This window comes from Betta splendens, chromosome 1, assembly GCF_900634795.4.
Source record: "Betta splendens chromosome 1, fBetSpl5.4, whole genome shotgun sequence".
NCBI lineage: Eukaryota > Metazoa > Chordata > Actinopteri > Anabantiformes > Osphronemidae > Betta > Betta splendens.
The window spans coordinates 9,830,234-9,856,207 of NC_040881.3; the positions used below are offsets into that span (position 1 = coordinate 9,830,234).

Genomic DNA, 25,974 nt, shown 5'->3' on the forward strand with positions numbered 1-25,974 from the left:
TTTACACATACTGTACATATAATAGGGGCAAACCAGTGTAGAGAGAAATCTGGATAAATACAGTGTTAATCAACATAAAATCAATGCAATGCAGAAGAGAAGCTCAAACACAAAACTCTGTGCAGGAGGTGGGTGAGAGAAGGGTCCTGGCTAAACTCACATCCATCCTGGACCAGGACTCTCACCCACTGGACTCACACACTGTCTGCTCTGGAGCAGCTTCAGTAGCAGTCTGATCCACCCTCGCTGTGTGGAGGAGAGCGGGAGGATCTTTCCTACCTGCTAAAATCAGACTGTACGATCAGAACTCCAAGAAACTCACACACTGTATGAGTGGTTATGTCTAAAAGACTCGTCTCTGTGTGTGCCATATCATGAAATACCCATCCATGATTCCACAGCAGCACCATGTGACATTAAGACGAACCTCAAGAGCAGTAAACAGGCAAATGACATCCAAGAGTCTGACAAGAATGAAGAGGGAAGCCTTAAACACACAAAGCATAGGTACAAGTGTAAGTAACGATGATTATTACCAGGAAACAGTAAAACAGACAGGAAATGACGTCACCCCAGGTTCAGTTCAGCTCATTGATCTTCCAAAAATGCAACTTTCAATGCCAGATGTAGAAACACTGGTGTCTATTCTGGTCCGAGGCTCATTTAACCTTATAGTCGCTAAGGGATACTGTACGAACGTGTCCTCAGAGCTCAGCTCCAGGTTTTAGAGCAGACGATCCATCACAACAGCTCAGCTGAAAACGTTCTGAATTATAGAAAGACAAAAGTCTAATAAATGGAAATTTAATCAGATCACTCACAGTACATTCAGTTGTACACGTCACACAAGGCCAGAGCGGCTCTGAGGACTACTCACATACTGTACCGTGAAAGAAACGAACGAAACATCAATGTCACAGTATAAATAAAGTCATATAAAACAGGAGAAGGTTTCTAAATAAAATAAGAAATGCACATAATTTATTGCTACTGAGATAATGAAAACAGCCATAAATTAAATCAATCAATCACGAAGCTGAAGTAACTGGTGATAGCAGCTGCTTTGACAGATGTGGGCTCGTTCCTTTAAGTTTACCTGTTTAACATAAGACAGCACATTGAAGCAGGTGGCAATACATATAATGCAACGCCCTAAACACTAACACAAGCATGACACATTTACCCATTTAACCATTAGACTCTAACAACGAGGGAGCAAAGTCGAGATGACGTCCTGAAAAGCTGATTGCCACACGGAAGATTGGCAGAAGCACTTGGCATGTGGAGGGTCAGGGTGTGAGACGGATGAAGAACCAGCAGACTGTGAAGAGGTTCCACCTTCAGACCTAATATCGCGTGTGAGTTTATCCTGTATCTGCAAGTGGGACTAAACTAAATCGTCTCTATGAATCAGTCGGACTACGGGACACTGGTGCGGGTCCCAGCAGGCCGTGGCTCAGGAGAGCACGGTGAGGACCACGGTTCCCCGGGTCCTCTTCAGAACCTCCACGGCCTCGGCGTGGGTCACGCCCTCCAGGCAGTGTCCGTTCACGGCGATGATCTGGTCTCCGGGCTTCAGCCGGCCGTCCTCCACGGCTGCGCCCTGCCCGCGACAAGACACGGCCAAATGTTATACTACTAATGTCCAAATGATTACGAGCCTCTGGTAAAAGCTGCGCAGCCTTTCTTTGCATAACGAAGCTCTCTCACCTTGCTGAAGACGGTTTTGATATAGATGGGCAGGTCTCCGTGGGGGCTGCCGAAGCCTCCCACGATGCTGAAGCCCAGGCCTGAGGAGCCTCTGTCCAGGGTGACGGTCTTGTACATGCGAGCGCTGTGGGGACAGGGAGCGTATGTCCTTATTCAGCCGGGGGGGGGGGGGGGGGGGGGGGGGGCTACAAGCGAGCGGGCAGCTTCTCACCACAGGTTGTTGTGGAAGCAGGGCAGGCTGCAGGGCGGCTCCGGCGCCTGCTCGTGCTCCTGCGGACCAGAACCGGACGCCACCTATTTACAGACAGAGACACGACGAAGACGAGGCATCAGGTCCGTTCATTAACAACGCTGTTCTGACAGTAACGACGCGGCGTTTTACCCTCAGGCTGACGCTGCCGCTGGCGCTGGTCAGCAGCACGCCGGCCTCGGCGTGCGTCATTCCCTCCGTCAGCACGCCGTTAACGCTAAGGATCCTGTCTCCCGCCTAGTGGACACACAGGCGTTAACCAGTACTGGGCGGGGCCAAAGCCGGTCGCTGTGATTATTACTGTACAGGTACCTGTAAATGCTTTAATTTGTACATTCAGCTCTGAACCAGGATCTAGAGTGGGCTAAATTAAAAGGACTGTACCTTCTGCTGCCACAAATCCCAAAAACTGATTTCTGTGGCGGCAGCATGATGAGAACACTCACTCACACACACACACACACACACACACACACACACACACACACACACACACACACACACACACACACACACACACACACACACACTAACACACACACTGTATACTGTACACGGGCACTCCCCACCTGTAATTGCTGTGTTTTGGCAGCCAGTCCATTGGTATCCATGGCAGCTATAAAAAGAGGCACGTTGCCATGGGGACTACCCACTCCTCCTGCTACACTGATGCCCAGGGAGTCACATGGACCCTGTGATGATAGCAAACACTCATTATAAGCCCTGCTGGACAGCACCAGCAGATCACATGGCAGATTCTGCACATGACTCGGCTCTTGTGTCCAAACGCAGACAGCGAGGAGGTTATATAAGACGTGCAGCTGTAATTTGTGTTTTTTATGCAATGAAAAGAATAGAATTGGATCACAGTGAAATTCTAATTTGCTGAAAACCATCAATATTGCTGTTTTAAAAATACTGCTGCACAAATTAAAGATACATTATTTTATTCTTGTGTTGTTTACCTTATTTATGACTACTTTTCTAATGTCGGGGTTGTCTTGAAATGCTGTGAGGGGAAAATAAATGAATTTCATCTTTAAAATGTTTACACTGCAGACACCTAACAAAAAGCAGGATCTAAGTCTTGTTTGAAGTACTTCCTCACTCACTGTAGCTCCCAGTTCTGTGGTCTGTCTCCGCCTGGTGGCCATGAGAGGCATCACATCCGCTTAAGGGGGTCAGGGTGGAACAGTCAGAGTCTTCACTCTGGATAAAACAGAACTTAAAATACTCCTACGTTCACAGAATATGATTGTTAAATGGCAGCCTCTGAGTGGTTGGACTACTTACTACTGTACACAAATGAGCTGGGTTTATAGTTGCTGATGTTACCTGGCTCCGCTGTGAGCACTGCACCCCGGCTTTAAAACGAGCCACCTCCAGGTGGACGGCTCCGCTGCAGCTCTGAACGACACGTGACACGATGACACCCCCCAAAAAACAAAACTCGCTAATGTCTCGCTATTGTTGTATGTGTCTGACCTGCAAAAGTTTCTGTGCATGTTCCTGTGATGCCGCCCGGACGTCCTCCCCGTTGATGGACAGGATCTGGTCACCTAGCAACAACCTTCCGTCTGAATCCACCACGCCTCCTCTGACGATGTCCGACACAAAGATGCCCGTGTCATTACTGTTGAGGGGGGGGGTAAAGCAGGTTTCACATTGATTGAGTCGTAAACCTGCTGTTTTGTATAATTTGGCAGTTGCCTGGGAACAATCTGCACCTTTTGCCCACGGTGGCGAAGCCCAGGCCCTCTCCGGGACGAGGTCTGAGCTCCAGGGTGAAGACGTCCCACAGGTCCTCCTCCCGGTAGGCGTCCTGGTGCCTGAAGACACAGAGGCGGACGCGCTGGGTGGTGAGACGCAGCACGCCGATAGCTTCGTCGTGAGTGGCCTGCCGCAGGTTTATGCCGTTAACCTGGGACGAGAATATCAGTTTAATGAGTCAAGTTCTTCATATCAGGGTAGTATCTTAGAACTCACAGTAGTGCTTTACCTCTAATATCTGGTCTCCAGCCTGTAGTCTTCCATCTCTTTGAGCAGCTCCGCCATCATTTACTTCGTGTATTATTACTGCCCCCTGGTGGAACGTTCCGAAATTATTATAGGGACCTAAATAATGGAGCTGAACCCAGTCAGTATTTGTGTCGTTAATGCGCTTTTATGGGAATAAGGAACACGTGAACTTACATAGAGTGATGGAATAAATACTAATAATTTTTAAAAACTGACAAAAATTAATTATTATTGATTAGTAGGAGTGTATTTAAATACATGTAACGGTTGATCATACCAGCAGAGTGTCACATCCTCCTACGATGCTGAGGCCCAGTCCTATGTTTTCTTTACGGATCTCTATGGTCGTTTCTCCGCCGACGGCTATCGGGCAGCTCAGATAGTCCCAAGCTGTGGGTGCGTCTGCCAACCAATCAGGGCCTCCCGGGGGAGAGGTCTGCACGGTGAGGGGGGAGGAGGGGGAGGCAGCAGGGAGGGTTTGAGGGGGAGCGGGAGGACGAGGCAGAGTCGGAGGGGAGGCGGGGAGAGTCTTGGACCGGCCGACGGAGTGTTTGACAGTGACTTGATGCTTGAGAATCAAAGGGGACACCTGAATGGGAAGAAGACAAGCGAGTCATAAAGAACTGAATCAGCGCGACCTTGGAGAGCGAAATCCGTCCGCGTCAGCGCGTTTCTACCTTGTCCGCCGAGAGTCCGGCCGCGGGTTCGTCGGCCACTCCCACAATTCGGTCTCCAACCTTCATTGTGCCGTCCTGCGAAAGACAGAGAGCTATGAATAAAAAGTGGAAGCGGAAGCAGAATTTATGTATACAACGCGAGGACGGAGAGGAAGAGAGATTCAAAATCAAACATAGCCTCTGGACAAATATCAGAATAATTGCTGCCTGGGGGCCTACATGAAAGTTTATTACCATGATGACATCACTTGAAAATGGAATTCATCACCTCTGGGTTAGTCTTAAAAATTTCCTGGAGGCATCACATGGCGCGTTATGTACTGTACAGTAATGTGAAGCTGGTGTGACCCTCTTTATTCTGGTTATTGGCTTGATAAACCCCCGTCCTGACCGATTGTGTGCGACAGGAAGCCTCGAGCTGCAACAATGCAGAACTCCCCTCTTCTCCTTCCTTGATGGGCTCAGGCACGTGGCAGTAACCAATGATAATGATGCCTCACCTTACTGGCCGTGCCGTGCGGCGTCACAGACCTGACCACCGCTTGACCCTTGCAGCCGCCGTCCGCCAGCAGGAGGCCGAGGCCGACGCCGTCCTGGGGAGTGAAACACACACACGCGAGAAATTACTCTTCCCTTTCCATTACGGTCACAATGTCGCAATAAGATCCCGTTACAACCACTCGCTGCCACCAGGCAGCCGATAATGGCACGGTTCAGTGGAGCCGTACCTGCGGTAGGACGATACGCTGCTCTGCAGAGTCTCTCTGGGGGTCGGGGTCCTCGCGCTGCGCCATGTGACCCAGGGCCGCACCGTTCCTGTTAAAACACCACCAATGTGTGCTTCACCCGCGTCACTGCATCCTGTTTGTTCGCTAGAGAAGCCCTCCGCATGTTACCTGATGAGGATGATCTTGACTCGGGACGGAGCATTATTAATGATGGCGGAGGCGTTGTGGTGGCTGCGGCCGTATAAGATTTGCCCATTGATCTACAAGAAAGATAATAATCATCCCCGAGTCCTTCCATCTCTGGGTTGCTGAGCGTTACAGCCATCGTTGCCTCCCTCCCTCCCTCCTTTTTCCTCGGGCCTCTTCTCCTCCAGTTTCCCTGCTCATCTCTATTACATGACTGCTCATTGCAAGGATCCAGCCCAGAACAAACCACCCTTCACATGGTAATTTGTCTGATAAATCTACTGTGCAGGTACTCAGAGCTCCCTACTCATCCATGACTCCTATCTACAACCCACTGCTCTTTTGACTCGGGTATTTTGTCTTTCTCTCGCCAACCTTGGCTCCTAAAAAAACTCTTATCTGTTAATCCCTCATTGCCCCGCACTGCTTCCATTTCCTCTCCTCCCATACCTCCAGTAGCTCGTCTCCAGGCCGTATCCTCCCATCCAAACCGGCAGGCCCTTGCGGATCTATATCTGCCACACAGACGCTCATCCGTGCCCTGGAGCCATCCTTGTTGCCGGTGAGACTGATGCCCAGGCCGGGAACGGCGGGGTCCTTCTCCAGCTCGATCATGTGGAGCTTCCCGGACAGGCTGCCGTAGCGCTGGAGCATCTTACCTGGGAGTCAACGAATGGGAGGCCGTCAGGAGCGGCACGTGACGGGACGGACGCAAACGTGCACGAACGGGCGCAACACGGAGCGTTAACGCCATCTCTGTTTGCCTCCGCGGGGCGTCTCCGATAACTCGGCGAGCGCGGCGACTTAAATACCACAGAACAAGCTCTCAGCTCCGACTGCAAGCTAAAATCCACCCATACAAATGAGCAGAGTGCAGAGGAAAGAAAGGTCTTTCAGGCTTTTGTGTTTGCAGCCCACCATGCATGCAGATTTAATTGTGGGTCCAGCCAACTGGCTTCACATATGAGTGGCATTAAAACAAATTGCTCATTTGGCTCATGGTGTCTTTCAAATGTTAGACCTTTAAATAATGCTCCCAGCGTGTGAGACTTGTGACATTTTTATCATAATACTAAAGCCTGTTCCTTTTGTAATAGATTTCTATAGCACAGTGTTTTTCGGGGGCCCGGAGGGCATCATGACACCTGCGCTAAAAGCCGTTTGTGCGTCCGTGGGATGCGTGTGACGGACTCACTCCGGCCCGCGTCGCCCGCGTCCTCGCCTCCTGCTGTGACCGGCGTCGGGGCGGTCGCGGGGCTCCTCCGGCCTTTCCTCTCGAGCTTTGGCGACGGCACCTTGGGAGAAGGTTTTGCATTATTGAACAGGCAGAGTTGGCGACGCCTCAGGGGTCCTTCAGGCGTGAGTCGGACTGTCCCTGAGGCTTTTTCAGTGTGCTTGAAGTAGCGGGAGGGGGGGCTGATGAACAGGGGGAATTAATGAATGCAGTTTTAATCTCAGCTATAAATAACATGAAAGATGACCAGAATCATGCATTATTTTGTAACCAACTTTACAAGTGCGTGGAGGAATAACTTCAAAAGAATGCGCTGTCTATTTAGAGAGGTATGCATCTCCATCAAAGGGAAAAACAAAGGGATGGAACAAACAAGGTAGCTGCGAGCGACTTTGAACTACAAGGGTTCTATCTCCAAATATGCACGTTAATTACATTTCTGCATGTTGGCTCAGTGTAAATGCTAATGTGAGGTTGTCTCTAACATTAATGCACCCAAATAAACGCACACACACGACTACATGCCGGCACTGACCTTAAAGGGAGTGGGAGTGAAGGGGTTGGTGGGGGAGAGGAACAGACCACTGAGGGTCTCTGCGTCCTACAATCAGGGGAAACACAGACAGACACGTTGCACCAAAATAGAGATCTACCGCTCACGAAACCCTTTAAAGGTTGTCTGGGTGTAGGTGTGAATGACTCACCACTCTATACTCTGTGCAATATGGTATATACATAGCATTTTCCATACACAGCCAAATCGCAGTGGACTGTGTTGGAACAGGAGCCGCACAGCTTAGGTCTCCTTTCAGTGGGTATTTTAAATTTAGCGCATATCATTTTTGATACTACAAAGACAGTAATAATCAATGCTTCTATGCTGCAGCACACTTTTCCTGTTTCCTTTAAAATAGAAGGCAGCAGAGTGAGAGTAGTGTGTGTGTGTGTGTGTGTGTGTGTGTGTGTGTGTGTGTGTGTGTGTGTGTGTGTGTGTGTGTGTGTGTGTGTGTGTGTGTGTGCGCGCTGCAGTACCTTGCTGCCGTGTGCGCTGGGCTGCGGTGTTGGGGATGGAGTCAGCCTCCCATGGTTGGTGAGCAGAGGACACTGAGGAGCAGACGTAGTAGGATACAGACACGGTGTGTGAGAAACATGCAGCCGTAGTGTCAGTCTGAGAGGACAGAGACGAACGGAAGCAGCACCTGAGGACCAGGGTTTCCTGTCTGAACCAGGAAGACCAGGGAGTCTCCAGCGGTGCGGATGGCCTCCACTGCCTGTTCGTGGCTGGCATCTCTGAGGTCCACGCCACACACCTGCACCAGGACAAACCGTTTACCTCAAAGTTATTGGCTTGTGGTGAAATTACCTAACAAATAAGAACAGTTACAACAATATGATGACATTCCTCCAGTCGTTTACCTCCAATAAAACTAATCCTGCAGATGTCCTAATGCTGGATGGTGTGTCGGTATGGTACATTGGCTTCTACTCATAGTCACATAGTACAGTAGCTCTCCATTCCACCATTATCCTTCTATGTCACATTTTTTAAATGTCTGGGTGCTGTGTTACATTACATGCATTGTGCATTGCTGCATTATATAATAACAATATGTCTGAACCTTGAATAGATGGCCTGGAGTGAATAAAATGTCCCAGCCATAATTATGTATTACAAAATTCATCAACTTTGAGTGAAGCATAATACAGACGACTAAAGAACTGCTCATGTAGCCACAACACACATATTATTACTGTATATAGGATTTCCAGGTATGGAACTATTCTCATGCAGCAGCCACATGCAACTATTCATTACTGGGCCCTCTTGTGTTTCCTTGCACGCACACACACACACACACACACACACACACACACACACACACACACACACACACACACACACACACACACACACACACACACACTGTTTTCTGTAATATCTGGAAGCGTGTCGCTTTCTCTGACTCAGCGATACACATGCAGACAGGGCGAACCCTGCACTCACACACTCACACACACACTAACACACACTCACACACCTCTAGTATCCTGTCTCCAGCCCGAAGGGTGCCATTATGCGCTGCCGGGCTGTCAGGGCTGATGTGCTTGATGAAGACTCCCCTCATCATCTCTCCAGTGCTCAGTCTCCGGCCCATGCCTCTGCCTCCCATTATGCTGAGTCCCAGAGACTGTCCCGGAGCTCGAGTCAGCAGCACACTGAAGCACAAAGCAGGAACATCTAAACATGGTACGGCTGCAGATCCTTCCTCCTTCATGGGTACAGTCACCATAAAATTCCCTCTAAAAATAATCACGCCTGATGACGACCTGTTTGGTGTGAAATGCTAATGCAACCATGCACAAGGGAGAGAATTAATCCAGTGGGTGTTCTTCCTTAAGTCTCCCTCTATCCTCAGCTTAGGGCTGCGGATAGAGTTTCAGAGATTAAGTCAAAACAATGGAATATTATACCTGCTGGGGAGAGACACACAAAGCTGGTCTTTGCATGCAGTGCAGCTTTTGTGATTTATCCTTGCGGGACACACTCATAAATGTGATAAATGCAGCCGGGGAAGGTAGTCACTTTCTCTGGGCCTTAAGAAATGGGAACATGTCGAGTCTGCGCTGCGTTCCTGAGGCGAACGTGAACCTGAACACACCAGGCTATTGCTAAGCCGCCTCCAGTTTAAGAGGATGAGGGACGCCACGCGCAAAAAGGTTGCGCGAAAAGGGGAGAAACTGGAAAACGGGGGTTAAACCTAATGAAGGAGAAGCACCAACCTTCTGGGCTGATCCCACAACACAGCGGCCGGAGGGAGACGCTCTTCACTCCCCTCCTCTTTGCCGTCCACCTTTATCTCCACCTCCAGCTTCGGCACTTTCAAATCTGCGCTAATCTTGTCCTTCTTCATCTCCTCGCTGCCGGCTTCTTTCCTTCCTCCCATGTACTTTTGAGGTAGATATTTAGGAATCTTCCAACTGGGGGAGAACAGCACAGCACACAACTGTACATCATTTGCATTTGACGTCACCACTGCTCGTGTTTCAGGTATCTTGGCCCGCTCTCTCATTTTCTTCGGCCCTCACACACTGTGACACGTGGCCAATAGCGAGTTGTACACTGGCCTTGAGATGGTGCACAGCTTTAACTGAAAGCAGCCCTGAAAGAACACATTTTCTGCCAGGGAGGTCACAGGAAGGTAGTTCCCTAAAGCGCGCGTGTGTGTGTGTGTGTGTGTGTGTGTGTGTGTGTGTGTGTGTGTGTGTGTGTGTGTGTGTGTGTGTGTGTGTGTGTGTGTGTGTGTGTGTGTGTGTACAGTATATCTCTGAACAAACACGCTGAACACTGTATGTGTGTGTGTGTGTGAGAGCGAGAGAAAGGGGAGAAGGTAGAGAAGAAGAGAATTTTTCATGAATATGTTTAACGGTGGAGGCTGTAATAAGCCTGTGGAGGTGAGTGATAGTGGTGCTATCTGCACAGCAGGAGCCTATAGCCAGTTAAGTCACAGAAGAGGGTAGAACAAATGGTTCCACCAGTGTGAGCGAGAGCAGCCGGGAGACGAGGGACAGGAAGGCAAGAGGGGGAAAATAAGGTAAGGACAAAGCAGACCAGAGCAAGATGGCTGAGGGACGGAGAGATGAGAGACAGATGTACACGCAGCGAGTCACGCGAGGAGGAGAGACAAAGGCGGCGGCGCTGGAAGATAAGAGCCAAGAAAAGGCTGCAGAGACGAACGGGAGCGGGCGAGGGAGGAGGAAGGCAGAGGCACAAAGATGGAGCGAAGGCAGGGACAGACAGAAGAGAAACAATTCATTTTCGCTGACAGTCAGCACTGAGATCCATAAGTGAGCGGCTAAATATAACTCAGATATTCAACATTCAGAGGAGCTTTTTGCCTTTTGCCACGAGAAAGAGCGGCGAAGTGAAAATACGGACTGGAGGAGGCGGCGTTTAAAGCCGGATTCAGGCCGTTAATGTGACTTACGGTGCTGGGAAACTCAAACACGCTCAGGTTAACGCGCGTTAAAGGGCTTGACTGTGCGTCAGTGCAGGAAAACACAGCAGTGTGTAGTAAAGGGTCACATTAATCTTGTGCTCTGGGGCCTGAGTAGAGGGGAGGCACAATAAATAACGCCGAGGTCTCTGAGTGGTGCGTTACCTTATGTCGGGGGCAGGGGGGGCGCTGGAGACCGCGGGTGGTCCTTTGAATGGAGCACAGGGCGACGCGGCCCCATCTGGAGCTGCAGCTGGAAATGCGGGCGGTTTAAGGGTGGATGACGACGGAGCCGGAGCTGCGGCTCTGACCGGACCGGGAGACCTGGCCGGGCCCGACGGAGGTTCTGGAGAGGGGGTGGGTGGAGTGGGCGAGGGGGAGGCACTGGCCGCTTCCACGGACGCCAGAGGAGGCAGAGAGACGCGAGCGCGGTGCTCGTCCACCAGATGTGCTGGGACATAGGTGACGCTGGGAGCAGGGGAATATGGGAAAACAAGTGAGAGGCTTTAAAATATTCATATCACTACAGGTTTCACATTAATCTGCACGATTGACGACGAAGACCAAGACAAAGGATCTTGGGAATTCAGGGATCAGTCGTATCTGCTCAGTTTCTCAGCTAAATTGCTCACTGAATCTAAATCAATCCGAATTTGGGCTTTAAACTGTCTATATGCATGAAGGTTATGCAGAATTAAGTATGTGAGAGGAAAACTGGCCAGGACTATTAAATAATGGTAATAAATCTGAAAATCATTAGTAATTTCTCAGCTGCTAATGGTTTGTTTATTACTTGAGACTTGCCAAACAATCACTAAGCGAACGCTAACATTTACTTTTAATGGCGTTGACATTATAGATGTGCCCCCACTTCATCACCGCAGAAAAACAATACAAGGAGGTGTGAATGCATATTTTTGTCACTAAATGATGCATCAAGGGTTTGTGAGCGAGACGCATTTATAATAACAACAACGTGTTTTGCACAAAGCCCTGATCCAAGCTGACGGATGTCAAGGATATGATGAACGCCTCCTCCCACCTACCGCTCACTGCCGTGAGCCGCTGCCGGGACCGATTCTGGGACCCGCTGGAAGAACCAAAGCCCGTTTCATCCCCGCACACGTGATGCCGGGCCGGACCGAGCCGCGCGGACGGCTTGTCTCGTCTCGACAGAGCCACTTTGATGGTGACAAGCCCTCACTCTTATTGTGAGGTTGCCAAAGCAACTCGCCCGCCTTCGCTCGTCTGCAGCGCTGTGAGAAACGCATGCGTGAGCGTGTGAGAGGTCTTTGTGCTACGCGCGTATGTGATCCCGCAACGCAGAGTGTGTGTGAGTGTGAGTGTGTGTGCCCGTGTGTGTGAGTTCACCTGCGCGCATGTGCGTCGGTGAGTGGCTCTTTAAAAAGGCTCTTTTATTCACAAACGCACTGTTCAAGGTGAGATGAGTGATGAATTATTCAGAGATATTTCCCATAGCAGGAAAAAGGTGTTTTTAGAGGTTAGACCATTGAAAAGCTGTGCTAGTAAAAGCAGGGGAGAGAGAGATACGGGGCGAGAGAGGTTTGGAGCGAGTGAGTGGGTGTTCTGTGGGGCGGCAGGGTGCTGGAGGTGGGGCGCGTTTCCAATCAGCCAAACAAGCATTGTCAATGTGAAGTCATAACTGCTGATGTTGGAACAAGTAATAATTTACCCAATTTCCCCCTCAGGCAATCTTTGGAATTTCATCATCTAATCTAATTTAACGTGACTGTGGCGCCTCAGTCGAAAAACAAGATGCTAATGGAGATGCGCTGTGAGACAAGCTCATTCCTGCGAGGTGATGCAGGCGAAGTCATGTGTGCGGCCGCACAGAGCGCACATTTAGATTTATGTGGCGCTCCCGCGGATGCTCGCTCATTCGAGTCGCACACGCACACGCACACGCACACGCACACACACACACACACACACACACACACACACACACACACACACACACGGGAAGAGCCAGAAAATGCGAGCAGCGTTCAATTACTTTCTTTCCCAGCGCTTGATTGTTCTCCGCGTTCCCACAGGACCCTTTTTTTATAGTCTCTCTCCAAATCCAAGACGCTTTCGTGTGCTTCCAGCAGAGACGTGTTTGAACTATGGCACGGGGGAAAGTGCATTTGAACGCTCGGAGTTATAAATAACCGGCTGGATTGACAAAATGCGCCACATGCATTTAAAACGTCAGCGCTTTCTCAACATTCTGTCATCGCTAAACCAATGGTTCCATTAAAATCAAAAAAGCACCCGTCACTCATGTGTTATTACGTTAAGATGCACAGCATTGTGGAGCAACAGGTTGCATTCATGCGTTGTTTTGACTAAGGACTGTTACTGTGTTACTAAAATATCCTCTGTCCTGCCTTTTGTGATCCTATCAGTGTCCAAGATGGAGGTAAGTCTGTGCAAAATGTGAAGGGGGACAATGCACATGCAACCGAAACCCTGGAACACTGGGAACAAGCGGTTCCAGTGGGAAGCTACGATGCTTCCGTGCGTTTGCATCGTGTCCTAATAAGAGTCATGGCGGCCTTTTGTGATGCTGCAGTGATGACCGGCTCCTCACCTCATCTCTGGCCCCAGCACAGAGTGTCTGCGGAGCATGGCCCGGGCCCTGGCGTTGCTCAGGTTGGAGGCGGGCTCTCCGTCGATGGCCAAGATGGCGTCCCCCACCCCCAGCCTGCCATCCTGACTCACAGAGCCCCCCTGGACCACGCTGCGCACCAGCATGCCTGAGCCGTCCTTGATAGCACTCACCGACATCCCTGCCAACGCGCGCACACACACACACACACACACACACACACACACACACACACACACACACACACACACACACACACACACACACACACACACACACACACACACCAGCACAGGTGAGTGGAGGGTTGGCTAAGTCTGCGCTGAACTCCTGCCAGACAGACAGACAGACAGACAGACAGACAGACAGACAGACAGACAGACAGACAGACAGACAGTCCAAACAAACACCTGACAGCGGCAGAATCAGCATAATCAACACAGACACTAGGCAGATTAGCACACAAACATGGCTACGCACACGGCCCCATCCTTCACGGTCACACTCAGGTAAAGCACACAACAGCGAACACATACACACACACAGAAAGGGCAGAGGGCACAGGTGACCGGAGAGGTAACACATGCCAGTCACACAAACACCCGACGTTTGCATTATTACACTGGACACTAGGAGGATTACACAAAGGCTTCATTAATGGAAACAGGCAGTGGCAGGTGAAGTTAGGCATCACACACACACACACACACACACACACACACACACACACACACACACACACACACACACACACACACACACACACACACACACACACACACACACACACACACACACACACACACACACTGCAGAGAGGAGCGGCGTCTCACGTATCTAAAGACAACGCACATCCACAACACTATGGTCGTACAGAATTTGAAGTCGGTCAAAGAAATGACTTTGTGCTTATTTTTGAACAAATGAATAGTTTATTGCTTTTTTGTATCACATTCAAATTACAATACAATCATAGTGCCTGGAATACAATCACCTGGAGACACAGCTACTGACACGGACAGGACAAACAGAAGACACACATGCTGGTTGTTGAACGTGTCCAAAGTCTAAACGTGCTTCAATATTAAAGTACAACATTAAAATACATCTTTTCTGTTACAAACACTTGGATTTGAATTTTACATGAAAATGTCTATATATGTCAAAATCTATTTGTTGTGACGCCAACCGAGCGTCTTCAGGGAACCACAAATCTACAACAGGTGCGATGGATTGACACCGTCCAATAATAAGCAAAGTTCTGCATAGGCTTCTGATTTTCATGTTTTAGACAAGCAAGGCAAGAAAAAACAGACCAGTCCATCAACACTTTTCTTTTGACAAGCTGCTCAAAAAGCCTTTAGAGTTGTTCTTTCACCATGCACACAGTTGCCATCTCAACACTTGGGCATTAAGTCATACTTATATAAGCGTACATGGCACCTAATAATTGGAAGACAGTTAAGCAGTACAAAAAGAATAAAAGGTTTGTACTATAATAGTCGTGCTGGTATAAAATCCCCCACATTCAAGCCGTGCAGATACAGATGGTACCTCTGCCCACATGGAAGCTTCTGCTTCAAATGTAAATGAAAGCACAAAACATCTGTAAACTCTTCACATCTGAGTTACCACCAAACCACATGACAGTAAGACGTCTACAGAGCTACAGTGTTTTAAAGACATTAAAGCCAAACAATGCAGTGAGACACTGGATGGTATGACCTTGGTTGTTCTCTAGCTATTAACATAATATCAACTTTCATACACACACACTCACACACACACACCATATTGCTCATGAGAGCACGTTTGTAGAATACAAATGAGTTTGTTTCCTTATGTTCTGCATAGAGACCAGAGTTGAAAGTGCAGGAGTGCCTCCTACCCTGTTGTCTGCCCCCTGCCAAGTCCAGTTCAAACATCAAATATTCTAATTTGATTCAATACTAGTTCTGTATATGCCCTCACCAGCTTCTCAGACACACACAGGCATCACCTCCGCCCTCAGGTGTGAGAAACAACCCCCTTCAACACTCTCCCTCGCGGCAGCCGTCATCGCCGCCGCTTGTTAGCGTCATTAGCGCCACGCCGGCGACGTACACACACCAAGACACCATCACCATGAGAAAGACGGAGAACATACCAAGGCTACGGTTGCCCCGGACAACAGTGATTGTCCTCTCGAAGCTGGTGCGGGCGGGCAGAGGCGGGGCCCGTGGCCTGACGTCATCCTCCATGATGCTGAAGCGGCTGCGCAGCTGGTTGTCCTGAGAGAGAGAGAGAGAGAGAGAGAGAGAGAGAGAGAGAGAGAGACAGAGAGAGAGACAGAGAGACAGAGAGAGAGACAGAGAGAGCAGGCATGAGTGAGAGTGAGCAGGTGGGGGTGACACACTCATGTCAAACATGAGGGAAAGTTTTCTGGCTGCCAGCCGCTCTGTGGGCCTATATTTAGGCAGAGGGGCAGATGTTCAGCAGGTGTAATACGTCAGTGAGCTGAAACTGTGGTGAGGGAGTCAGAGGCATTAAAATGGCCTGAACACACCTTAACCAGGTAATCATCAGCGGGCGATGGAGGCAGGAGGAACAATGCAAAACTGCAGCTAAACGCTGTATTCCATTTGAGCCTGACACTCCTATTGTGGAGTGGTGTCCCGCAGCTTTAAGGCTCTGGGGTGAAGGCCTCCGGAGTGATTCTGGGATGTAAAGCGCTTGTCTGGTCCCTTCACAGAGAGGTAGAAGGGCAAGGTGGAGGCTTTGATGTGTGTGTGTGTGTGTGTGTGTGTGTGTGTGTGTGTGTGTGTGTGTGTGTGTGTAGCAGGTGTCAGTGTTGTGCCCGCATTAAGCCCTTTCTTTCAGAAGAGTTTGTTGGTAATTAAGTAAGAAGCCGACACAAAAGGCTGCGTCAGTCCGGTTGAGTTGGGGCCACAATGGAGGAACAAGCCTTTGACACTAAACACTTTCTCTATGGCCGACCCAGTGATACTGATACGCTATAGAACGTGAGCCCGGAGAACAGACACCGGCGCGCTTATCTCCTTAAAATGGCGACCAGCGGAATCTCAAGTTTGCATGCTAATGAGCCACGGCGACTCGCTGCAGGATTACGACTGTGAGCGTCCCCCGCAGTGTTTTATCCCTGTACCATAAAGCTAATGTGCTAACGCTTAGAGTTGACATCTCTTTGATAGAGTGTGATTACGCGTGAGGCCTAAATGAGCGAAGACGGCGGGTGTGCTGTGACAGAGCGCTGCCGCGTGACCTACCGTCCTGGTGTGACACGGCTGGACGACCCTGTTAGCATCGGCCGCCTCCGCTAGCAGGCTGACCTGAGTGTGGCTGTCATTGTCGTCGCAGGAGGCCCGGGTGCTCCGCTCCGAGATGGGCGTCAGGCCGCCGCACAGTTCCAGCTGAGGACGCGGGAAAAAAACAAAAAACACTCAAGCTCAAATCATGGAGCAGGGGCAAAAAAGAAAGAAAACGTCTGCGTGGCTTCAAAGTGGGCGAATTCACACGGAAGCAGAGGAAAGAGCGCACTATAAATTGGACACCCCCTCGCTGCTCGGCCCCACTCTACCGTCTGTACTCTGGGCGAGCATTGTGTTCATCGCTCGGCTGCATTAAAAATGCAGGCGGCCTGTAACTGGATTCTCTGTTCCTTGTTACTAAGCCACAGAGCAAAACAAGAAGCAGAGGGAAACACTCATTTACATAATTGTAAATGTGCATATCTATAGAAATATTAACACTTGTTTCGACTACAAAGTGTTGGTTTGGCTTCATGAAGTTGGAAGAAGTAATAAAAATGAATCCACTCTTGATTTTATGGGATGCATACATTTGTATGTTTAACGTTAATGATGGTGAAAACATCGCAAAAAGCGGCTTCTGTTTTGCAAATGATGATGTAAATGATGTCAGAACTACAACAAGCTACGTTTATACTGCAGCGCTGATCGTGATATTAATTCCACACAAAACAAGCAACAACGACATCTTAATCACCGGACGGTCGCGTACCGGCAGAGGTTTGGCAACGCCGATGTGGACGGGGCCGTAGCCGGTGGACTTCAGGACGTGGATGGCGTAATCCAGGCTGGAACCCTCCAGGTCGGTTTCGTTAACAAACATGAGTCGGTCCCCGGGGAGCAGGCGGCCGTCTCGGTCCGCGACACCTCCAGGCACTAAGGACCGGATCACCAGAACCGTCTTAGTGGCGTCCTCTGGATCCTGAGGGAAAGCACACATGCACAGGAGGGGTCACTCAAGGTCACTCAAGGTCACTCAAGACAAGGGTGACTTAATATTAAGAAGAAAAGCAAATTAAATAATAATAAAGCATCACTCGAGGAACATTACTAAACAGACTGCATTAGTGTTCACCACTGAGCTAAAGCAACTGTAGCAACAATAAATAGCTTTCTGAAGGACAAAACAACTAGCATGATGATAAAAAAGCATATACTGACAAAGTTCTCCCTCTCTGAGTTTCTGCTCTGTCATATATTCCGTAGGTATTTTGGGACTTTTACAGGCTCTGTGCAACCCAAGGCGCTGGTCCTCTGTGCTCCCCCTGACCAAGCCGCACAGATATTAGCCCGCTGTCTATTTGTGGAAGGGCTCAGGGGGACGTGTCTGACCTGGTAGTCCAGGATGCTGAAGCCCAGGCCCGACTCGCCCTTCTCCAGCTCCACCGCCTGAGCCTCCTTCTCCCACATGGCCAGAGGAGGCGACATGGGGGGCACGCCGCGCTTGGTGATGTCCTCCGCCGTAGGGCAGGGAATGACACAGCCCTGGTCCAACTGGGACGGGTGAGGAGGCGACAAAGAACACACGAGAGACGATTTATGCACAGCTCAGGGAAGGGCCTCATCTCCTCCGTGCCTCCTTCCTCCTTCACCTTGTCGTTGAACTCAGCCAGCAGCTCCTTGAGGGTGAGGCCGGCCTCGTCGTCGTCTTCCTCATCGCTGTCGAGCACTGACGGGGGGACGATGTGGCAGCACACCAGGCAGACGTGCACCGGCAGCTCCTTCAGTATGTTCACCACCTCCTTATGCGACTCTCCAATGAGAGGGGTGCCATTCACCTGCCGGGAAACAGCGCTTACTGTGCATATGCTGTACACAGACCTTTATTTACTGTTCGTCGTAGTTGGTGATTATTAAGATAAAGAGGAAGACACTTTTGTTATGCAACACTTGTCTGAAGTGTTTCCTATAAGTCACGCTTGCCTGCTGTACTTTAGGTTGCTCATCACGATGAGTGATGCATGTGGGTGCCTGAACTGGCTCAGGAGGGGGAGGAGGGCAACACACACACACACACACACACACACACACACACACACACACACACACACACACACACACACACACACACACACACACACACACAGTACTCACATCCACCTCCGTACGACTGGGTTCTGCCGCCTCAGGGAAAATGCTGACTAGTGCACAGTACGTGACACTGTGGTGTTCACTGAACAGAACTACTTCAAGGTTTGGGTAAAGATATTTGCTAATCCCATGCTGTATATATAATCGGCCCCACACATATCACATCTACATCACACAGCCAGGGGCAGGGACCAGCTGGCTGGTCGGACGGTCACCTCCAACACCTGGTCCCCGGTGAAGATCTGGCCACTTTGTCCGACGGGCCCCTCAGGTAAGACAGAGCAGAGGTAGTGATGTCCGGCCCGAGCCTCCAGACTGATGCCAAGGCCGCTGGTCTCGCTGAAACGCTCCAGCTGACACACCTGGAACAGCAGATGACGGCTGATGAGATGCAGGAGCCGGGCCTTTGCATCCATGCGGTGCTATTATGTTACGAGTCGCTCTTATCTCCCTGAGGCACACGTACTATGACTTCATATCGGGGGCCAACTGCATGCTGCCACCTCTTCCTCAGATCTTCCTCCTCAGCTGGTGTCAGTTTTACACCTGCACACACACACATCATATATGAACACACAATTCTCCTTGTGTTGTTTGTATCAACACACAAACACTCAACTAGCAAAAAGACACACACACACACAGACACACAGACACACAGACACACACTTGTGCGTGTTCACGCCCACCATCTTGTGATTTCTTGGCATGCTGATGTTTTCTCATTCATCTATTAAAGCCCCTCAGCAATCAGGGCTTAGTTGACTGTGCTCTCTAATCAAGCCCAAAAATCCGCCGTCTAAAAAAAGCCACGTACGCAGGCGGGGCAAGAGACGAATCATCTGGACTGAGCTGAATGAGTTGGAACAACACATGACTGCACAACACTATAAATAGACTCCCACCAAGCGACACGCTTCGCTGCCACACACTTGTTCCCCGGGCCCAATCAGCACATCACACTCTGTGCCATGATCCACTCGCAGCACAGTGTGTGTGTGTGTGTGTGTGGGGGGGGGGGGTTGTCTCACCATTTCTGGAATCGCGCCAGGGACGTCTGTGGGCGCACGCCGCCCGTCGAGAGATTTCGCGCAGGGAGCAGATTCCTGAGAGACAGGGGAACAGGTTAGGACCCTCAGTAAGTCCTCTGTCTGAGCAGCATCAGAACAAGTCCACACGCGATGGAGACCGGGTCGATCACTTGCGCTCGGCCCACGTGAAGCACCTGTCTCTTGAATCTTGTTCAGGGACACTTTGTACGGATTGCCCTCGTGGAAGCTGTGGGAGTGCCGCAGCGGCTGCAGCGGCGGAACCGGCGGCAGGATGTGGCTGAGACGCACGGCCTTCCTCAGCAGCCGGAGTCGGACCAGGGACCCGGTTCTCCTCAGCACCTCCATGGCCCTCTGCTCGCTGCAGCCCTGCAGACTCACGCCGTCCACCTGCAGGAGAGAGAGCGGGAGTGGGTGAAGTGGATTTATGGAGGTATGGCAAGAGCAGGTAGAATAAACAGGAAAGTAAAAAAAATCAATAGTAATCAAAGATAAAAAAATAGGCCGAGATGGAAAGAACAGGTAAAAACGAGACATGATGAAGAAATGGATGGAGGTAAAAGGAAAACTGGAACGATTCCCCTTCATCAGCTAAAACCAAGTCTAATTGGTGTGTGTGTGTGTGTTTGTGTGTGTGTGTGTGTGTGTAGCGGCTGAAGCTGCAGACGGTGCACATTCCTACACGCTCAAATCCTTTAGACTAAATTTGAGACAACAAGGTATTTGTCTTCATAAAAAAATAAAAACATCTGCTGTTCTTTGTAGTGCAAACTCACGGAGAGAACGATGTCGCCGATGTGAATGCGGCCGTCCTGATCGACGCTGCTGCCCCTCACGATGCTCTTCACTACGACGCCGGCGCTGTAGACTGGGGGGGGGGGGAGTGGGTCAGAACCAGCTCTAACACACATCAGCACCCGTGTTGTGTTGCATCTACCAGAGTTCAAGTCTCCTATGTAGCTGGAGATGGTGAACCCCAGGCCACGGCTGTTTTTAGTGAACTGCACGCTGAACTCATAGTCATCGTTCAAGTCGTCGAGCTGAAAAACGGGGTCCCAGGAAAAGACAATCTGTGAGCTTTAATGAACACTACTATTGCGATGGCCTCCAAACGCACACACCTTCCCGTCGCTGCCGTCCTGGTGGAGCGCGGGGGAGGAGAGGTGGTTGTCCTTGGTGACTTCCCTGGCGATGAGCAGCTTCACCCTGCTACCAGCGTTGCGCAGCACCTGGGCCAGATGGTCATTTGCGCGGGGATGAAGAGGGGGACGCGCGCGCGCCCATGAATAAAAAATGAGAAATCTGTTATGAAATAGTTGGCCTAGAAAATGGACGGCGGCACTCGTTGGGTTCGACGCGTTCGCGGGCCCGTCACAGGTTGTTCTGCAGGAAAGCGGCGTGCCGCTCTTCAAAGAGGCCCGAGCCGCCGGCTGGAACTACATTTTCCAAAGTCCTTTTCATCGTTCGCCGACAAGTCTTTTCCCTTGTAAAACAACAATTAAAGGTTAAACTGCTCAAAAAGCGCAAATATCGCTTTGTCTTTGTGTTTTAAGGCCAGGAGACGCCCACCGGTGCTTGATGGATTGGTTTTTCTATTATTGACTGAAAGAGCAACAATGAGTCCAAAAACAATTACTGAAAAATTCAATATAAAAATAAAATGAAACAAATAAACAACCTGTGTTCTTCAGTGCTACAAAATAAAAGCCTTTTATTGTTTTTTACTTGCTTACCCTTTACTTATTATAAAGTTATTATCACTTCGTTTACTGGTCGTCATAAAACTGGCGCCTCACCTGTGCCACCTGCTCGCTGTTCATTCCAGCCAGGTCTGTATCTCCGATGCGCAGAATCTGATCGCCGCTACGCAGGCGTTTGTCCTGCAAAGTGGCGTGAATGACAATTTAAGCGTAGTAATGTAATAAAGGGAACCCACACCATGCCATTAAGTGTCTCCCCATCGGCACCAGGGACAGCTAGCTTAGCTTAGCTTCGGGCTTACCCGCCCGGCGGCGCCTCCGGGGAGGATGGTCTTGACCATGACTCCGGTGCTCCGGCCTCCGATGATGCCAAAGCCGAGCCCCTTCCCGTCGTTGCTCAGCTCTATCATCTCCACGTGGCGCCTCTGGAGCGGCAGGCGTTAGAGAGGCAGGGAAAATCCATTGTAATTAAAGCGGGGGAAACAACGGGCTCAAGTGTTAATTGAGTTTGATTCCTCTGTTTGTCTACAGCGTCACACATGTCACGCTACAGTAACACCTCGCATCTCAGCTACTGTACTGTACCTCGTGAGCAATAGCGGACAGGTTCCTCCCCATGGACATGGTGCGAGTGATTCGAGGGGGAGTGCAGTACTAAAAAATAAATGTCACGTGTAAAATAAAACAAACCCGAAGGGACATTGGTTTAGCCGAGCGGCCTCTTACGATTAGCTGGAAGACAGTAAGACGATATCTGCTAATATAAAATGTGGCATTTTAAAAGATGATGTTTTATGCTTTACCGTTAAATGAGGCTGCTCCCCTTTACTAAACCTCTGTGAAGTCTGGTTTTTAATGTTACAGCTCACTTATGATGGATGTTTTACATACTGCACCTGCGACTCGGTGTGAATGCAGCTGTCTGGGTAGCTGTCGGAGAAGCACAGATCCTGCGAGCCCAGAGAGGAGGCGCTGCCGTCTCTGTTCAAGGACCTGGAAATACTGGAGCCGTGGTTCTCCATGGCCCACGTGTAGGAGTCACTGTGGCTCAGCGCCTTCAGACCCAGGGCCATTCCCAGGCAGGGGCCGCAGTTCATGGACACGGACTTGGAAAGGCCTTTCCCCTGATGGCAGCGGTGGATGGAAGGGTTGAAGGACGCGGGGGAGGGGAAGGAACCACGGTGAGGATGATGAAGAGGGGAGGGGGAAAGAGATGTGGAAGGGGGTTGATTGAAAGGTGGACACATTAATTGAAATAAGGAGATATGGGGACACAGAAGGATGGGACGAGGCGGAGATAGTGATGGAGGGAAATGGAAAGGATAAAGAAGTTGGGAAAGGAGGGCACGGCGAGACAATGAAGATAAATGGAGGAGAGAGACGGGGGTGGGGGGAGTGGGGAGGGGGGGTTAATGTGTGTCAGGAGGAGAACAAAAAATACAAAAAAGAGAGGTTTAAAACGGGAACAGTGAGGAAAAAGATGGGTGAGCAGCAGGAACACTAGCTCCTAACCGTGACACGGGTCCCTTTTCATCGTTGCTGAACTACACATGAGACGCCGACACCTGTCGAAATGTGAGAAAGGTTCTGAAACCTTTGGACCTCCGCCGGGCCTGTGTTTCCTGGAATGCAGAGATGCTCGGCCACGGCGCGATGCCGCCCCGCTAATGTAATAAAGCCTGTGTGTGTGTGTGTGTGTGTGGAGGGTTCGGCTCATGGGGTGAGCCCATTACAGCGCACCACAAAAGGCAATTACGCGGCCGTGATGCTCGCCACTGACATGCAAGTGCAAGGCTTGGGCGGTGTCATAAATCACAGCATGGGGCCGGGTCGGGACGTCGGGGGCCGCGGCGCAGCCAACGCGCGAGGGCGACGCCGGCGTCTGCAGACCTCTTCCTCGCTCGCTCTCTCTCTCTCTCTCTCTGGGCTTTAGCGCTAAGCTTAGGTAAGCTGATTACTCATCCAGTTCGGTTCCCGCATCCAGTATTTCGGGAACGATGCCGACGAACCCCCCCCCCGCGTACCTTGACCGGGGGCTTCCGCTGCGCCTGCTGCAGGCTGAGGATGTGGTGGAACAGGGGGCTCTGCAGCACGGTCCTCAGCAGCGACAGCTTCTCCCGCGCCGGGGCCTCCCCTCGCTCCCGCAGCTTGGCCTGCAGCCGCTCCACGGCCTCCAGCGCACGCTGCGTGTCTGCGGAGAGTCCACACAAGTGCATCAGGAAGGGGGGGGGGGGCTCTAAAGTGTGGCCACAGTAAAACACAGGTGACACTGAGGGAGCGTGGGCCATTTCTCCAACTCTAAAAAAAAGAAAAAAAAAAAAAAAAAAAAAAAAAAAGAAATACCCAAGTGGTGAGTCAGGTCATATTGCCCTTGTTTATTTTGTGGAACAGCAGCTAATGAGCACGAGCCGCCGTTGCTGTAATTGTATATGGCAGGAGGTTAAGACCCTGTAAACTCCTCACCGCAAAGTTTTGACTACCGACCAGACCGTGAGTCCTCCGCCACCTGCACATGTAACTATTCCCTCCCGTCTGGCAGTCGCAGCCGGGCCTGACACCTTAATTGTAAGCCCGATGATGGCGGCGGTGGGGAGTCTTACCGAGGTTACAGGGACACGTTTGGCTTTAAACGCCGCTCCAAAGCACGTACCCATGATTTCCATCGCCGTCTGACAGGGAGCTCAGATGAATCGTTGCCGTGACCTTTTGACCTAGTCACGCGTCATTCTTCTCCGTTCGGCACCTGTAAGAGAAATCGACGAAACGCCGGTGATTTAACGAGGCCTTGGACAGAAGCTAACTCTGAAGTGAAGCGTCTCCTTCACTGTTTATCTCAAAACCCGCCTGTGCGAAAGCCAATTAGCGTTTGAGTCATATTTCTTCCACATATGTTGGACTGCGAGCGTCACGTTCAGTCCCGGGGCCTGTTTGAAATCGCCTTGCTTGTCAACTAATGCTCTTTAGCAGGATTTAAGTCTCCTCCAAAAGGCTTTATCAGCCAGTGATGGTAATTACCAGCGACACATGGCCTCCCGACCACTCTGACTGGGGGGGGAGCCTGTATAGCTTCAAAGCATGATGCCAATGACATGATTTGATTTGCGAAAAGATGAGCTGGAAAAAGACAATGTCTCATCTGAAATCTAATTAAGAGATGCACGATGGGTATCGCAGGAGGCCTACTTATGTGCCCTTCACGGCAGACTAATGAAATCAATATCTTATACCTGTTGATAGTGACTTATTCAGAACAGAAATGGTTTACAGGAATCACTCCGGGCCCGCGAGCCTCTAATTTGATATGTAATCTACAAGACAATCTGTTAATTTCTTTAAAACGGACCCAGACACATTAGTGTGACGCGCGGACGGACATCAGGTCGGACGCGCTCGCCGCAGAGCAGCCTCACCTCCATCGCAGCGCCGGCGCACGATCAACAGGTCCCCGCTGAGCGTCAACGGCGGCGCATCCGGTGCGCAGGGCGAATGAACCTCCACCGAAGACCGCGAGTGTGTCTTTGCCGGCGGGACGAGTCATAACAGGCCCCCCTGAACGACGGGCAGGCGCCAAGAAGCAGCCGGAGCGCTTTCTTATTCCCGGGCGCCGCGTCCGCGCCTGGTGAGAGCGCCGCGCAGTGCGCATGTCACCCTCTGATCTTGAGGCGCACGCGGCTCATCCCCGACCACGTAGCCTGAGGTAATCCCGTAATGCGTTTCAGCGAGGCCCGCTGACTAGACGGCGCCCGTGCCAGTTCACCCAATGAGAGATGATAGGACCAGTACTGAAGTTCACCGGCGAGGACGGTGAACGCTGGGTTTCAGCGCTCGCACGCAGCGGAAAAACATATTTTTATGTTTAAATTCCAGCTTTCGTTTAAGGTTTTACTGGCCTGGTTTTCCAGCAGACTCCTGTTTTAAGATGAATTGTGATATTCATTTTATGGGTCTTAAGCTACGGCCGTAACACGTCGTTTAATGGTTTCCGCGCATATAATAATTAAATACTCCTTTGTTCTATTTCATTAGCTCAAAATACGTCAACGACCAGAGGCGAATCAAAACGGTTTCCATGCACCCCGAGCCAAATCGAAAATCACGCACAGCCATATGTCGCGTTGCAGCTGTTTGAATGAGACCGAGTCCGCGTTGTGTGGGTGGGGTCTTAATAATCAACGGGCGGAACCCGTCCCCGCTGGGAAACTTTGGGAACCCCTGCGTGTTTCCTCTCGGCAGGTGGAGCCCTAGGTCCAGATATTTAGGAGCCAGATCCAGCGCCATGTTTTCCACCAGACACCCCACTTCAGCTCTCTCTCTCTCCTCTCCGCATCCCCCAGGCAGGATTCATCACCCCCCCTCCCCCTCCCCAGCCTTCCTCCCACCCCCGGCTCCCCGCCCGCCCGCCTGCCTGCAACG

The 25,974-nt window shown here is 50.6% G+C and overlaps 1 protein-coding gene across 3 annotated transcripts; it reads right to left on the reverse strand.

Annotated features, from left to right (window-relative positions):
* Window positions 1-788: 788 nt before the first annotated feature.
* si:dkey-92j12.5 (multiple PDZ domain protein) lies at window positions 789-25,868 on the reverse strand. 3 transcript variants are annotated; one of them, XM_055512198.1, is made up of 44 exons: window positions 24,972-25,868; window positions 24,212-24,304; window positions 23,586-23,752; window positions 22,458-22,685; window positions 22,147-22,215; window positions 21,864-21,986; window positions 21,658-21,741; window positions 20,983-21,090; window positions 20,799-20,901; window positions 20,638-20,729; window positions 20,038-20,251; window positions 19,844-19,918; window positions 19,279-19,358; window positions 19,028-19,174; window positions 18,314-18,499; window positions 18,054-18,215; window positions 17,434-17,643; window positions 16,680-16,823; window positions 15,560-15,683; window positions 13,396-13,594; window positions 10,965-11,267; window positions 9,586-9,783; window positions 8,844-9,021; window positions 8,004-8,114; window positions 7,837-7,908; window positions 7,340-7,405; window positions 6,766-6,865; window positions 6,021-6,229; window positions 5,553-5,644; window positions 5,385-5,472; window positions 5,157-5,249; window positions 4,657-4,731; window positions 4,257-4,568; window positions 3,960-4,043; window positions 3,688-3,881; window positions 3,446-3,593; window positions 3,296-3,367; window positions 3,073-3,196; window positions 2,926-2,969; window positions 2,530-2,652; window positions 2,093-2,197; window positions 1,922-2,004; window positions 1,711-1,834; window positions 789-1,603 (listed from the first exon to the last, which is right to left on the reverse strand). In XM_055512198.1, exons 2-44 carry the CDS (start codon window positions 24,222-24,224, stop codon window positions 1,457-1,459), a joined length of 5,673 nt encoding a protein of 1,890 aa, XP_055368173.1. In that variant the 5' UTR covers window positions 24,225-24,304; window positions 24,972-25,868; the 3' UTR covers window positions 789-1,456. The 3 variants fall into 3 exon arrangements, with proteins under 3 accessions (XP_055368173.1, XP_055368158.1, XP_040927772.1); XM_055512183.1 differs by having other exon boundaries at window positions 3,073-3,169; window positions 3,254-3,367; XM_041071838.2 differs by having other exon boundaries at window positions 3,073-3,169; window positions 24,972-25,867.
* Window positions 25,869-25,974: the final 106 nt, after the last annotated feature.

Coding starts and splice junctions, on each gene's coding strand:
- si:dkey-92j12.5 (XM_055512183.1), bottom strand. Junction 19,359..19,843: donor CTGGCGCGATTCCAGAAATG/GTGAGACAACCC, acceptor GTGTGTGTGCAG/GTGTAAAACTGACACCAGCT. Junction 16,824..17,433: donor GCGTTGCCAAACCTCTGCCG/GTACGCGACCGT, acceptor CCGCGTCCTCAG/CTGGAACTGTGCGGCGGCCT.